This window comes from Pygocentrus nattereri, chromosome 23 (genome assembly GCF_015220715.1).
Source record: "Pygocentrus nattereri isolate fPygNat1 chromosome 23, fPygNat1.pri, whole genome shotgun sequence".
Taxonomy (NCBI): domain Eukaryota; kingdom Metazoa; phylum Chordata; class Actinopteri; order Characiformes; family Serrasalmidae; genus Pygocentrus; species Pygocentrus nattereri.
Genome location: NC_051233.1, coordinates 29360572 through 29376567, shown reverse-complemented (window position 1 = coordinate 29376567; position 15996 = coordinate 29360572). Strand labels below are relative to the sequence as shown.

Sequence of the window (15996 nt, the reverse complement as noted above, 5' to 3'; positions counted from 1 at the left end):
AAAAGCGGTTCTTTTCTTTATAGTGTGTTATAACTTTCGCGTAGGCCACATTTTGTGCCTAATTTTTTTTTCAAATTTTTTGTGTATTTAGCAGATAAACAGTAAAATTAGTGCATTAAATGTGCAGAATTGTGTTCTGGATGTTCCTTACTTTCACTTATCAATCAATGAAACAAATCAACAAGGGTTGCATAACAAGATGAAGAAGAAAAAGTAATAAGATGAATATGAGCAGGACTGGGAGTCTATGGTCAGTTGTAAGGGAATAAAAGAAAACAAACACAAACAACAATATGAATGTTTAATATCCTGTGTCTTTGACTGTCCTTCCTTTATAAACATCAGCTAAACATCAAGTCTTAAAGTCAGCAGAGGTGCTGGGTTTATTTGTTTGCAGACTAACATCCTAAAACTCATTATATTCCCTATACTGTGCACATATCATATGCAAACACACACAGACCACTGATTATTCAGCTGTGTCTTTACGATGGTGCTCAACAAATGACAGAATTCAACACCAGAGGCTGCTTTTCTCAGTGCACGTCAGCGCTTTACTCTCTGTGTAACATGTGGTCAGAAAGCAGACATTTGCAGTTAGAAAGACAAGTGAAGCTTCACTTGTAGGATCAGGGAGGTACAGAGTAGTCAGAAAACACGCATGGGTCAGTTCCAGTAAACACAGCAGAGTATGAATGGCGACCATAACAAACAAGGGCAAATCCAACTGAACAGTCCACAAAACAAGCGACGGGTCAAAACCATGACTCCAACAAACCAGGCAGAAGTACAAAAGGGCAAATCCAAAAAACAGAGTCAATGAAAAAACAGGCAAAAGGTCAAGAACACGATAAACTCCAGTACAGAAAACGCTCAGTAGTATCACAGGGAAAGCAATACACCTTGCAACTAGTCTGACCTAAACCTGGGCTTATATACTAATCTAACAGGTCATATGACAAATACACAGCTGAAGATCTTTAGTACTCAGGTGAACTTATATGGTGATGGGAGGAATAGGACCATTCGAATCATGTGATTTTGCTGAGGAGTCTGGGTAATGGAGTTCGAGTCTGATTGTAAGAGTAAGGGAAATAGCTCCACCTCTTGATTCCTCAGTGGATCCTGGAGAACGTAGTTTTTGTCCGTCTGAGGACCGGCAGAATGCGTGACAATCTGTCTCTTTTATTGTTTAACTCTTTGAAGACTGTTTGGGGGCAGTCGTGGGCTGGAGGTTAGGGATCTGGCCCTGTGACCAGAAGGTTGCTGGTTTGATCCCCAGGGCCGACAGTCCATGACTGAGGTGTCCTTGAGCAAGACACCTAAACCCCAACTGCTCCCCGAGCGCTGTGGATAGGGCTGCCCACCGCTCCAGGCAAGTGTGCTCACTGCCCCCTAGTGTGTGTGTTCACTAGTGTGTATGTGGTGTTTCACTTCACGGATGGGTTAAATGCGGAGGTGGAATTTCCCCGGTTGTGGGATCAAAAAAGTATCACTTATAAGCCTGGCAGCACAAGCTGCTGGTAACAACAGATAAGCAGTAAAATAATAGCCAAGACATGCTTTTACTTTTAGTAAACCTTGGAGGGATTTAGCTATTTACAATAGTTTAGATACTCAAAACTGTATTTTCTAAGCTATGATAATTTAGATACACTATATTATCTATTTACAAGCATTTAGTAACCCAACACTATTTTTATCTATTTATGATCATTTAGTTACCCAATATTGTATTTATTTCATTACTATCGTTTAGTTATCCGACACTGTATTTACTTATAATCATTTTGTTACCCAATATAGACACATGGGACCATGAGGTAGTAAGTGTGTTTATTGTGACTGATTTTAAACCTAAACTTCACTTTTTCATTAGTTTAAAAGGTGAAATGGTGTAATGGTGGTCAGGCAGTTGCTGGTGGTGGAGGAGGGGTGCATATCCTACGCTGAGTAGTTCATAGCCGATGCCTTTCCCCTTCATATTCCTAACCTTTGAACTTCACTCTTCCATGCAGGAGGGCTGGAGTCCAACTCCATCGAACAATGGCCAGCCTATATAAACCTACCACTCGTAGTTTAGTGTCACTCATCACAACACCTCCTCCAAGGTAACAACACTTCTGAGCTATAGAGGAAAAGAAGAAATGGACAGGAAAGAGAAGGAAAGAAATATGGGAAGCAAATAATAATTCAGAGCCAGCCTAAAAGACAGAATACAGAACATGAAAAGAGCCAAGAGGAAAGAGGGTTTAATAATCAGATGACGAGGAGGATGATTTGAGGAAAAAAGAGGAAAACTTTCACAATCTGTTTTAATTCATTCTTTTCCCAAAAAATGCTTTACCTGGTTTAACAATTTCAGTGCTGAACAAAATTAGGACACAATGTTACTTAAGTAAAGCACTTTTCTTAACAAGCAGCAAACGCTTTTGGCTGCTAATCGGTGCCCCCTTGTGAGGAATTTTTTGCATGCTAAATGTGAGTGAGTGAATTACACGCCAGTTCCATTAAGTATGAATATTGGAGATTTTGTTGTGTACCCTGTCTGAAAAAAAATCATTTTAATATTTATCTTCTTGAATGTTCAAGGCATAAACTGTGATCTAGACACCTGTTCAGAATCTCTGATTAAATGAGACATATGTGTATTGAAATCGGCCTAAACAGGATATTCTGATATTTAATGAATGCTTATTTAAAGAGATGCATGACGATATCTGAAGGATCTTGTTTTTGTCAGATAATTGTTTAAAATTGACAGATAAATGTTAGAATTTCTACAAAGGAAATCTAGTAGATCTAGTTCAGATTTCTACATTTTCTAAATAGTATTCGCTCTAGGTAACCATGCAGTACGTCAGCACGTCAGAGAGCACGTCAGAGCGAGCGACCGAGAGAGCACGTTAGCTAGTTTAGGCAAACACAAGGCTTTTTTTTTTTTTTTAATTACATCTTATTTATTTTAATTTTAGTTATTTATTTTAATTGTATTTATTTATTTTAACCTACTGGACTGTTTAAAGACATGGCCCCACACAGCTCTCCAGCTGGTTGTAGTAGCTGTCTGTGGCTGAACCAGAAGGTCTTGGAACTCGAGGGAGGAATCTCTGTGCTCCACCAGATTAAAGACGATGAGGATTTCCTTGACTCCATGATGGCAACATTTCAGGCGATCAGCACGGGGTTAGACGGCAGTCTACCTCAAGCGGCTGCTTCAGCTGCGGGGGATGAGGAGCACTGGCCTCTGCTTGGAACTAAGCCCAAGACTGCTAAATGTGTACTACTCCACGCTGCGCCAGGCTGAGCCATGGTCCGTTGCAGGTGGAGGTTCGTGGGGTGGTAGGCACTCCGCCCGCCACCTGATAACTCAGAAAATCTGTCTAAATAACAGGTTCTCCATACTGGAAGAGCTGGATGACACCACTCCAACAAAACCCATCAGAGTGAGCTCTAAAGCCATCAACTTCACCCCCGCTCCATCCCTGCCTCCAGAAGACCATCCGGCCAAGCTCCCTCCCAGACTCACACCTTGAACGATCAGCCTGAACACTGCACCCCCCACCCCACCCCCCACCCCCCCGCGAGAAACTGTCAATCAAACACCGCTGAACACCGAGCCGCGACCTCATCGTTTACCCCCGCGACAGACCTGCAGGCCTCAACAAACCACCCTTGTAGTTGGCGACTCAAGCGTCAGGAACATTCAGCATCGCTCAGCTGCTGTCCACTCAGTTTCTGGTGCAAAGGTCTCTGACATCACGCTGCAGCTTCCCAGTCTTTTAAAGAAACACCATTCAGTGGAGAGGATAATAATTCACGTGAGATGTAATGACATCAGAAACCAGAGCACAGAACTGTTAAAAAAGGACTTCACATGCCTGCTATCCTCCATACAAGACTGTGGTAAATCTGTTTTTATTTCTGGACCAATTCCTTCACTAGGAAGAGGCGCAGGTCATTTTAGTAGACTTTTAAACCTTCATACCTGGCTTCAGAATACCTGCCTCTCCCAAGGCTTGACTTTTATAGACAATTTTAACCACTTCTGGAATCGCCCTTCCTTCTATAGATCTGATGGAATTCATCCCAATAGGCTGGGTGCTCAGATTTTAGGACACAATATGTTTTACTTCGTTTTTAATTTTAAATGACTACTCAAGACCCACAATGCAAGTTCAATTATACCAGTAGTCATTAGTAGTAGAAGAATCAAGAATGCCAAAAATCCACATAATCTTAATGCTTTTATTGATCGTGATAATCTTATCCACATTAAGCCATCTCAAATTATTATAAATCCCCAAGAAAACTGAACTGATAACCCAATGAGTAATCTTGAAAGTTTTAAAAAAAGAAAAGGTTTAGGTATAATCCATCTGAATATTAGAAGCCTACTACAAAAAGATAGAATGGATCATCTTAAAATCCTGGCTGCACAGTATGATCCTGATATAATAGTTTTAACAGAGACCTGGCTTAGACATTGTACAAATTATGAAGTTGCAGCTTTAAATAATTTTATCCTCCATAGAAAAGACAGAGTTTCAAGGGGAGGGGGGGCTATTTATACCAGAGTAAATTTACAAACTACTGTTTTATGTGCAGTATCTAAAGAAAAATGTTATGAGTTTTTAGCCCTCGAAGGTTTCACCTGGAAAAAAATACTGTTTTATTTGGGATAAAGTCGAGGATTAGCTGATCTTCTATCCAAATTTAGTGCTTCTGAATTGCTGGTCCTAGGTGATTTTAACCTCAACTGGCTTTCTAATGCATCTGATCACTTAAGGGAAATCATGTGGCAATCTTACCCAAACACAGTTAATCAATGAACCAACTCGCCCAAATCTGAAAGAACCCACCAAGTCAACCCTGATGGATCTAATACTGTCCAATAAAGCTGACAAAATTAATGCCTCAGGAGTTTTTGAACTTGGCATAAGTGATCATTGTCCCATCGGATGAATTAGAAACAGTTGTACAAACAAAACAGGCTCTCGGTTGGTGGTTAGAAGAAATTTTAATACTTTTAATGAGCAAGCTTTCCTTTCTGACTTAGCAATGAGTGAAATCCACATTACACTAGAAATTTCAGATATGGATGGGGCACTAAACCATTTCAGTAAAACTTTCCTAACAGTGGTGAACAAAGATGCCCCATTCAAAAAGTCAAGAATAAGAGAAAGATCAAGCCCCTGGTTTACAGGTAAAGTTTCCTCATTGTTTAAGACCAGAAATAAAGCTTGGTCAACTGCTAGACGATCAGGGGAGAGAGACCATTGGCTTACCTCTGTATGTAAATGTACCTCTCCTGTTAGAAAAGCTAAATCAGAATATTACCTTAGCTTAATTACTAGAAACCCTCAAAACTTCTGGAAAATAGTAAATTCCCTTAAAGATAATTCCCCTCTTTTTCCAACCAGTGTTTTAGTTGATGATCAGCTGATTTCTGCCCAGAAGGAAATACGTCAAGCTTTTAACTCACATTTTGCTAAGTTGCTAAAGCCCTGGCTAAAATTAATCTACGAAAAGCCACTGCCATACAGCTGATGCAGTATGTGTGTGTTTGATGTAACTGATTTTAAACCTAAACTTCACTTTTTTGTTAGTTTGAAGTGTGAAATGGTGTAAAGGTGGTCATGCTGTTGCTCTTGCTGGAGGAGGGGTGTAGGTCCAACTCTGATTGGTTCACAGCAGTTATAATTCCCGTTCATGCTCATAACCTTTGAATTTTACCCTTTCATGCAGGAGGGCTGGAGGCCAACTCCATCTCAAACACAGTGGCCGGCCTATATAAAACCACCACTCCTGGAGTTTAGTGTCATTCACTGGAGCACCACCTCCAAGGTAAGAACACTTCTGATCTCTGGAAAAACATAAAAAAAGGGAGAACAACTCAGTCAGCCTTAAAAGGCTGTGGAACAAGAAAACAGCCAAGAGAAAAGAAGGTGTAATAATTATATAATCTGCAAAACTACTAGGCAGTTCCATGAAGTGCTCCACAACTTAGAATTCCCAGTGCTCAGTTATCACAAACAGGGTTATGTCCAGACAGTTCCGGAAAGAGATCCCAGTCAAAGTGAATTCAGCACTGGGGATTTTGTTGTCTACATTCACTGGAAAATAATTTTCAAAGTGTAACTTTGTGAAGGTTCTTTATTTCGAGAGTGTTCCACAGGTCTGGTCCCAGTTTCTACATTTTAGAAATGTGTGTTTATCAGCATCAGCAAATATGTACAGCTGATGTAAAATTATCTAATATAAAACATTGGCACTGCTTGAGAATTCCCTCATCAGTGCATTCCCACTTATTTCATGACTGTAAAACATAACAATGTTCTTTCTCCTTCTGTAGACGTCGGCCATGAAAGTTGTAGCTCTTGCACTGACCCTTCTCTTGGCCTTGGGTGAGTCCCTTTATCATTTGTCCTTTATTCTTCTTTGCACTACTTATTTACCATTTTATCCCAGTTTGCTTTTATTTTAGACTTCTCTCCTGTAGAGACAACTGCCTTTGATTTGATTAGAAACAGCCACCTTAAATCTGAATGAGAGTGCTACACGTTAGTGTTTCACCCAAACTAACACACTGAATTTCAATGAGTTACTTATAGATTAAGATTAGATTAAGTGACCCTTATTAGTCCCACAACAGGGAAATTTCACCTCCGCATTTAACCCATCCGTGAAGTTAAACACCACATACACTCTAGTGAGCACACATACACACTAGGGGGCAGTGAGCACACTTGCCCAGTGAGCAGCCTGGGGAGCAGTTGGGGGTTAGGCATCTTGCTCAAGGACACCTCTGTCATGTGCAGTCGGCTCTGGGGATTGAACTGGCGACCTTTAGGTCATGAGGCTGGTTCCCTTACCTCCAGCCCATGACTGCTCCAACAAAAGCCTTTATAGGTTGATTCAGCTCAGAGTTGTAAAAGTGTACTTTAGATACTATGCTGTGCTTAGTTTTGTTGCTATAAGCTTTAGTAGATTTTACCCACTCTGCCTCTCTGGAGCTGTTTGAGGCCTAGTACACTCTGAAGCCTGAATCTTTCCTCTCTGTTTGTTTCCAGGCTCCCATGCCCGTAGCCTGCAGGCCGATGCTCCCTCTCAGCTGGAGCACTACAAGGCAGCTGCTATGGTCTATCTGGACCAGGTGAAAGATCACGCCTCCAAAGCCCTGGAGCACCTGGGAGGAAGTGAATACGACCAGTACAAGTAAGAGTCACATGAATTGAAAAAGCTGATCAATTGAATGGGAGGTAGTAGGGTTATCCTATGCCCTCTTGTCCATGAACCTATCCAGCTGATCAAAGTGTTTGGATTAGATTGATTGGTTGGATCAGGTGTTCAAGATTAGAGTTCAAACTAAACTCCACAGGAAAGTTAATCTCCTGAAGGAGGGCTGGTGACTGCTGTCCCCCCGGGCAAGCCTTGGGACCCCCCAAAACCTTCTTACATCCTTATAATATGCCACTTCCCAGCAATGTAAACTGCTTGTTCATGTCTTGCTTTGTCCAGGCGTGCTGGTCTAGAGCACAAGCAGTGGTAATAGTAGTCCTCAATTCCAATCCTAAATGTTGAATTTGTGTTGAGAGCAGAACTGAAAATTAGTGACCACTGATCCACAGCACTGGTTCCCAATGCAAGATTTGAGCCCAGGACATTTTCAGTTATTATCTGCCCTAAACATATCTGATCCAGCTCATGAAGGGCTTGATAACTAGTAATGGAGTTGGATAAGATATGATGGGACATGGAATACTTGATAGTGTCTAGAACTTGACTTAAGGACTCTTACTCTTGAACAAAGGTAACCAAGCTGGTCCTGGAAATCCAGCTTCCTATGGCCTGTAGTTCAAATCACAATTGTGGCACACCTGCTTCAGCTAATTTACTTTCTTGTTGGCTAACACATCAATGTTAGGCAAGGTGGGGGTGCAGCATCTTATATGCTGATCAGAACTAAATTCTACATGCAAGCAGATCTCCAGGAGGGGGGGTTGCGACCTCTCCTCTAGGCAGTACAGCTAAATTCCTTTCCTATTCTTCCAACCCTCCTAGGCAGAAGCTGACTGAGAGCCTGGACAAGCTCCAGCAGTATGCTCAGACGGCCTCCCACTTCCTGAGCCCATACACCACCCATCTCATTGAAGGCACCAAGCAGGTGCGTGAGTACATTGTGTCTGAGCTAGAAGACCTGCGTTCCCAGGTGGAGCCTCATGGTATTGAGCTGGAGCAGGTCATTGAAATACACATAATGGAGTACCAGAATGAACTGAACATCCTGCATCTCAAGCTGCAGCCTGCCCTGGAGGATCTGATGGAGAAGGTGGAGACCAACTTTGAGGAGGCCAGGTCAAAGCTGGTGCCCATTGTGGAGGCCATTCATGCCAAGCTGGCCAAGCAGCTGCTTGACCTCAGGAATCTGGCCACTCCCTATGTCGAGCAGTACAAGGAGCATGTGTTGAAGGCCGTGGAAGATGTGAAGGAAAAGCTGGACCCCCACACTGCCAAGTTGCAGGGACATCTGGAGCCTTACCTGGAGACCGTGAAGGCCAAGCTTACATCCATCTATGACTCCATGGCCCAAGCTATGAGTGCCTAAGCCACTTTGTCCCAGACTAGTGTTCTTAGTCACATACATACAAAGTCAACACTTTAACATGTTCACATGCTTTGGATTAACATGTGTGTCGGTTACAAAATTCACCTATGATGACCTATCCACCTATGATGTGATGATGCAAAATAAATAAAAAAGAAAATACTAATATCTGCATGTGTCTCCTTCACACTAGTAGATCACTGGTCACACCAGCTTGGACTTCTGAGAAAAGCTGCATAACTTAAACCCAAGGTGGGGGATGTTTGACAGGATTGTCCCTGATCTCTGTTACTTTCGGACAGGCTTTAGTTATCTAGCTAACTGAGAAATCTTACTTTGTGAAAGACCCTTACAGGAAAAGACCACCAAACAGTTACAACCCCAAGTCCAATGAAGTTGGCATGTTGTGAAAAACATAAGTAAAAACAGAATATGATGATTTGCAAATCCTTTTCAACCTATATTCAATTGAATACACAAAGACAAGATATTTAATGTTCAAACGGATAAACTTCATTGTTTTTTGTAAATATTCACTCATTTTGAAATTGATGCCTATAACACATTCCAAAGAAGTTGGGACAGGGGCATGTTTACCAATGTGTTACATCACCTTTCCTTTTAACAACACTCAATAAGTGTTTGGGAACTGAGGACACTAATTGTTGAAGCTTTGTAGGTGGAATTCTTGCTTGATATACAACTTCACTTGCTCAACAGTCTGGCGCCACACATTTTCAATGGGAGATGGGTCTGGACTGCAGGCAGGCCAGTCTAATACCCGCACTCTCTTACTACGAAGCCACGCTGTTGTAACGTGCAGAATGTGGCTTGGCATCGTCTTGCTGAAATAAGCAGGACATCCCTGAAAAAGATGCTGCTTGGATGGCAGCATATGTTGCTCCAAAACCTGTATGTACCTTTCAGCATTAATGGTGCCTTCACAGATGTGCAAATTACCCATGCCATGGGCACTAACACACCCCCATACCATCAGAGATGCTGGCTATTGAAATTTGCACTGATAACAACCCAGACAGCCCTTTTCTTCTTTGGCCCAGTGGACACGACGTCCTTGATTTCCAAAAACAATTTGAAATTTCAAATAGCTTTTGCTTTGCATGGCAGAGTTTTAACTTGCACTTGTAGATGGAGTGACGAACTGTGTTCACTGACAGTGGTTTTCTGAAGTGTTCCTGAGCCCATGTGGTAATATCCATTTGTCACGATTGGCCCCTCCCAGTCCTGTCCATGTGTTCGTGTTTTGGTTTAGCCCATGTGTATTTGTTTTGGTTTTGTAGCTCTACCCCTGATTGTTTTCACCTGTCTCTCGTTGCCCCTGTGTATTTAAGCCCTGTGTTTGCACTCTGTCTTTGCTGGTCTTTGTCTGATTTCCCTCTCCTGTTTGAATCTAGCGTTTTGTCAGTCCCGCAAGAAGGCGAAGGACCTTCCTGCCTTGTGTCCGGGCGACGAGAGCTCAGGTAAGCGCTTTGGGTCCACCCGGCTTGAACAACGCTGCAGAGAGGAGCGACCTGCAGCGCAAATCGAGGTGAGACGGTCGGAGCATACAGATAACCCTTTCTGTGGAACTCGGCTCGTTCGCAAGTGCCACTGCGAGCTGCCTATTGCTCGAGTGAGCCTTGGGAACGGCCGAGTGGGTTCTATGTCTGTGTGTTCCCCCACGTTGGAGCAGAGGTCCCCAGCCCGAAAGCCTGATCCCGTGGCCTCATCCCACGGCACTCCTGATCCCGTGGCCACATGCCGCAGCACTCCTGTGCCTCCGGAGCTGCCGCGAGTCTAGGTGGACGTCTTAGCCCTGTGTTTGCCCTTTGTTTTGGCTGGTCGATGTTTGCTCGTCGTGTTTGTACTGTTTGAAGCTCTGTGTTGGTTTGAGTCTGTTATTTGTCATGTCTGAACCTCAATCTCTCCATATTGGCTCAATGACCCTGGACAGTTATGACACTGATATTGGATTTGCCCTCAATAAAAGTCGCTTATCTCCGCACATGCGTCCGCTACATCGCTCCATGTTACACCGTTAAAGAATGATGTCAATTTTTAATGCAGTGCCTCCTGAGGGATCGAAGGTCACGGGCATTCAATGTTGGTTTTCTGCCTTGCTGCTTACTTGCAGAGATTTCTCCAGATTCTCTGAATCTTTTGATGATATTAATGGATTGTAGATGATGAAATCCCTAAATTCCTTGCAATTGCATGTTGAGAAACATTGTTCTGAACAACGTTGTTCACAAAGTGGTGTACCTCACCCCATCCTTGCTTGTGAATGACTGAGCCTTTCAGGGATGCTCCCTTTATCATGACACTCAGCTGTTTCCAATGAACCTGTTCACCGGTGGAATATTCCAAACAGGTGTATGTTTTTTTTTTTTTTTTGGGCATTCCTCAGCTTTCCCAGGCTGTCCCAACTTGTTTGGAACATGTTGCAAGCATCAAATTCAAAATGAGTGAATATTTGCAAAAAACAATGAAGTTTATCTGTTTGAACATTTAATATCTTGCCTTTGTAGTGTATTCAATTCAACATAGGTTGAAAAGGATTTGCAAATCATCGTATTGTGTTTTTATTTGTTTTACATAACGTCCTAACTTCATTGGAATTGGGGTTGTACATCATAAACCCCGCAAGTGGCAGTAAGATGTACTTGTTGTGAGACTAACCAGGCATTTAATCAAATTATGTACTATTTTGCACTACTGGTCCCATCTGCTGACAGGAATTGATAGATGCAAGCAGCTTTATGAATAAATAGTTCAGAAAGCATTTCGCTGCTGTCTGAAGAAAACTTCATATCATCTTCAGTTTTTGACATAATTTGAATGACTGTTGCCCTTTACATTGACTGTAAATTTCATGAAGATGGACCAATATAAATGGCCCAAAATGACGTGGAAAAATGTCTGGCTCGATTGACTTACATTGAAGGTAAAATGTTTTTTCCTTCCCCTGTAAAGATATCAGCTTGGAGGTTTTCTTCTGACAACAGCGATATCTTAGGTATATATTTATAAATATATCTATACATAAGTCTCAATTATCAATTATCCCTATCCAAGTGTCCATATTATATAACATCAGCACAAGACTGAACTTAAGAAGTTCCCACTGCATTTCTATGGGCAATTCACTCATTAAATTTTTAGAGGCTATTTTTCATTCTGGTTGGTTTTAGTAGCTATTTACCTTTTATAATATGCTTATACTTTTATCAGGACTCTAAATATAAAAATACTTTTAGTAGTCATTACTCCATTAATGTACCAAGACCTAATTAAAATTGGTTTCAGGCTACTGTATTTTTCTAAGCTATAATAACTTATATACACTATTGTATTATCTCTTTACAATTATTTAGTCACTATTTTCATCTATTTATGATCATTTATTTAACCAGCATTGTATTTATTTCATTACAATAATTTAATTATAGTTTGCTGTGACTGATTTTTAAACCTAAACTTCACTTTTTCATTAGTTTAAAAGGTGAAATGGTGTAATGGTGGTCAGGCAGTTGCTGGTGGTGGAGGAGGGGTGCATATCCTACGCTGAGTAGTTCATAGCCGATGCCTTTCCCCTTCATATTCCTAACCTTTGAACTTCACTCTTCCATGCAGGAGGGCTGGAGTCCAACTCCATCGAACAATGGCCAGCCTATATAAACCTACCACTCGTAGTTTAGTGTCACTCATCACAACACCTCCTCCAAGGTAAGAACACTTCTGAGCTATAGAGGAAAAGAAGAAATGGACAGGAAAGAGAAGGAAAGAAATATGGGAAGCAAATAATAATTCAGAGCCAGCCTAAAAGACAGAATACAGAACATGATAAGAGCCAAGAGGAAAGAGGGTTTAATAATCAGATGACCTGCATGAGCGAGGAGGATGATTTGAGGAAAAAAGAGGAAAACTTTCACAATCTGTTTTAATTCATTCTTTTCCCTGTCTGAAAAAAAATCATTTTAATATTTATCTTCTTGAATGTTCAAGGCATAAACTGTGATCTAGACACCTGTTCAGAATCTCTGATTAAATGAGACATATGTGTATTGAAATCTGCCTAAACAGAATTTATAAGCCTGATGTTTAATGAATTAAATAATTCATTTGATCTGAAGGACCTTGCTTTTGGCAGATAATTGTTTAAAATTGACAAATAAATGTTAGAATTTCTACAAAGGAAATCTAGTAGATCTAGTTCAGATTTCTACATTTTAGAAATGTCTATCAGCATCAGCAGTATGTAACACTTGAAATATATCAAATATAAGATATCATCATTGGCCCAGAATTCCCACATCGATCCATCCCTTCTTATTTCATGACTTTATTGCTATAACTACATAATAGCAATGTTCTCTCTTTCTGCAGACCTCATGAAAGTTGTGGTTCTTGCACTGACCCTCCTCTTAGCCTTGGGTGAGTCTCTTTAAATGCTTTTGTTTTGACTAGAAACGGTGGCCTCTAATCTGAATGAGATTAATGGCAACTGACAAACAGCATCTATAAGGCCTGATTTACTAAGACTTGCGAAACGCAATATTCCATAATGTCATAGCTCACTACGCTTTAGTGTTTTCAACTCAACACAGTGATTTCAATCAGTTAATTATCAAAGCCTTTAGTTGGACGATTTGGCTCAGTTAGAGTCATAAGAATGTATATCAGGACTTAGTTTTGTTGCTATTAGCTTTAGTAGATTTTACCCATTGTAGTACTTCTCTGGACCTCTTTGAGGGCTAGTATGCTCTGAAGCTCTTTCCTCTGTTTGTTCCCAGGCTCCCATGCCCATACCCTGCAGGCCGATGCTTCCTCTCAACAGGAGAACTACAAGGCAGCTGCTATGGTCTACCTGGATCAGGTGAAAGCCCATGTCTCTAAAGCCCTGGAGCACCTGGAAGGAACTGAGTATGACCAGTACAAGTAAGGGACAGCAAATCACATCTGATTTGAACCTTCTGTCAGTAGTAAACATGAACACCTTTTATTCTTGCTAATCGATGGTAATTACAATTCATGAGCTGAACTAGTTAATCAACTGAATGGGAGCTGGTAGGCAAGCAATATGTCCCTCTTTTTAAAAGGACTTTCTCTTTTGGGACCTAAAAACTATGTCCAGATGGGATTTCTAATTGCCTAAAATGTCTAAGATTTAGCTTTGCATTGACATTTGATTTTCTACAGTGTACCATGTGTCACCCTCCTGCCCCCAGTGTCTCCTTTTTTGATAAACAGAATAATAGGGTTAACTTTGAAGATGCAAAAATACACAAGCACGGAACACAAGGGTTCCTTGAAACTTGCTCTAACAACCACTGCTCTAAAACAGTATTTACCAACCCAGCCTTTGGGCATCCCCAAATCATTCACATTTTTGCTTTCTCTCAACTGGACCATGCAATCATGAATACAAGATTCAATTGTGCCAGGAGCTGAGATCCTGGGGACTGGCTTGGGAAACACTTACCTAGAGCACCTGAAAATCTAACATTTGGCTAACATCTAGATGTAACACACCTGATCCAACTTAATAGATCGATTCCTTGGATCAGGTGTACAAGATTAGGGATCAAACTAAACTCTGCAGGAAAACTGATCTCCAGTCCTTGAAACCCTCCAAAGCCCTCTCACACACCTCAATCGCAATTCCCAGCAACTTAAGCTGGTTAATTATGTCTTAATCCAGTCCAGGTGGGCTAGTCTAGAGCATATGTGATGGTAGTGGATCTCAACTCCAGTCCTGGATCAGGGTGTTATGTAAGGGATGAGACATGAACTCTGCAGGAAGATTAGTGACCACTGACCTAGAGCACTGGATCCCAGTGCTCCAACTAGACTTAAGAACCCTTGCTCTTGAACAATGGCGACTAGCTCTGGTCCAGGAAATGTGCTTGGCTACTGACTGTAGTTCCAGCCACAAATGTGCCACATCTGGTACAGCTAATTTAGTTCCTTGTTTGGTTGGATCAGGCACATCAGTGTCAGGTAAAGGGGTGCAGCATCTTAGATGCAGGTTGGAACTAAACTCTACAAGAAAACAGATCTTCAGGTGGAGGTTTTCGTGACCTCTGTTTGAGGAGATACAGCTAAACACTATCTTTTCAACCATTCTAGGCAGAAGGTGACCGAGAGCCTTGACAAACTCCAGCAGTACGCTGAGACCACCTCCCGCTCCCTGAGCCCATACACCACCCATCTCATGGACAGTGCCAATCAGATGCATGAGCACATTCTGTCTGAGCTGGAGAATCTGCATTCCAAGCTGGTGCCCATTGCCAACGAGTACAAGGAGCATGTACTGAAGGCTGTGGAGGATGTGAAGGAGAAGTTGGCCTTCCACACTGCTGAGCTGCATGGACATGTGGAGCCCTTCCTGAAGGCCAGGAAGTGCCAGTTCATATCTTATTATGTCTACCTTGCCCATGCTATTGATGACATGCTATCACGTTACATCTAGAAGAATTGCATTCTCATTCATATACACACCTGAGCATAGTCCACGCCTGAAATTCATATGTTCCTATGCTTGAGATTAACCTTGTGTGTCGGCCACAAAATTCACCTATGATCTGATGATGCAAAACAAAAAAAAAAAAACCCACCAAAAATCTCCAAGTGTCTCCTTCACACTAGTAGATCACTGGTAACTCCAGCCTGGATTTATCAGAAAAGCTGCATAACTGAAGCCTAAGGTGAGGGACATTTGGCAGGAATGCCCCTGATCTCTGCTGCTATTGGACAGGCTCGCTAAGTGAGTACTCCTGCTTTGTGAAACACTCCAAAAAAGTGATCCATCATTACTTTATTTTAAAAAATACCTTATAAATCTATCAATCATTAGATTAAGATTAAGAGACCCTTATTAGTCCCACAACAAATTTCACCTCCACATTTAACCCATCCATGCAGTGACACCACATACAGAGTAGTGAAACACACACACTAGGGGGCAGTGAGCATACTTGCCCGGAGCAGTGGGCAGCCCTATACACAGCACCCGGGGAGCTTTTATTAGCATCAGCATAAGACTGAGCTATGAAGTTCAAGTGCAGTTCTACAGGCAACTCACTAGGAACTGGCACTAAATGGGTACCAGTTCCCAACTGGTTTGTACCAAAATATCAATAGACTTCTGGACAAATGTTCATTCATTCTACATAGCAGGCAATGGTTGGTGCTAGATTAGATCAGTGTGGTGTCACTCTTGCATGCCTCTGACTACCATTTCGAATGTTGAGCATCATTTTGTGTTCTCTGGCCACGGCTGAAAGGGTAAGATGATCAAAAGCGTGGACTCACTTTACTAAACTTAATGATGCAGCCAAAGGCAATACATTGTGACATTCGGGTTCTTTCCAAGAAACTTGGTGGAG

General features: G+C 41.7%; 2 protein-coding genes across 2 annotated transcripts; both read left to right on the top strand.

Moving 5' to 3' along the window:
- Nucleotides 1-5764: 5764 nt before the first annotated feature.
- On the top strand, nucleotides 5765-8776 carry LOC108437029 (apolipoprotein A-I-like). Its single transcript, XM_017713853.2, has 4 exons — nucleotides 5765-5847; nucleotides 6356-6407; nucleotides 7074-7218; nucleotides 8065-8776. Exons 2-4 carry the CDS (start codon nucleotides 6365-6367, stop codon nucleotides 8606-8608), a joined length of 732 nt encoding a protein of 243 aa, XP_017569342.2. The 5' UTR covers nucleotides 5765-5847; nucleotides 6356-6364; the 3' UTR covers nucleotides 8609-8776.
- A 3468-nt stretch (nucleotides 8777-12244) lies between these two features.
- Nucleotides 12245-15212, top strand: LOC108437030 (apolipoprotein A-I-like). Its single transcript, XM_017713854.2, has 4 exons — nucleotides 12245-12334; nucleotides 12995-13042; nucleotides 13402-13546; nucleotides 14738-15212. The coding sequence occupies exons 2-4, from the start codon at nucleotides 13000-13002 to the stop codon at nucleotides 15078-15080; spliced, it is 531 nt and encodes a 176-aa protein (XP_017569343.2). The 5' UTR covers nucleotides 12245-12334; nucleotides 12995-12999; the 3' UTR covers nucleotides 15081-15212.
- Nucleotides 15213-15996: the final 784 nt, after the last annotated feature.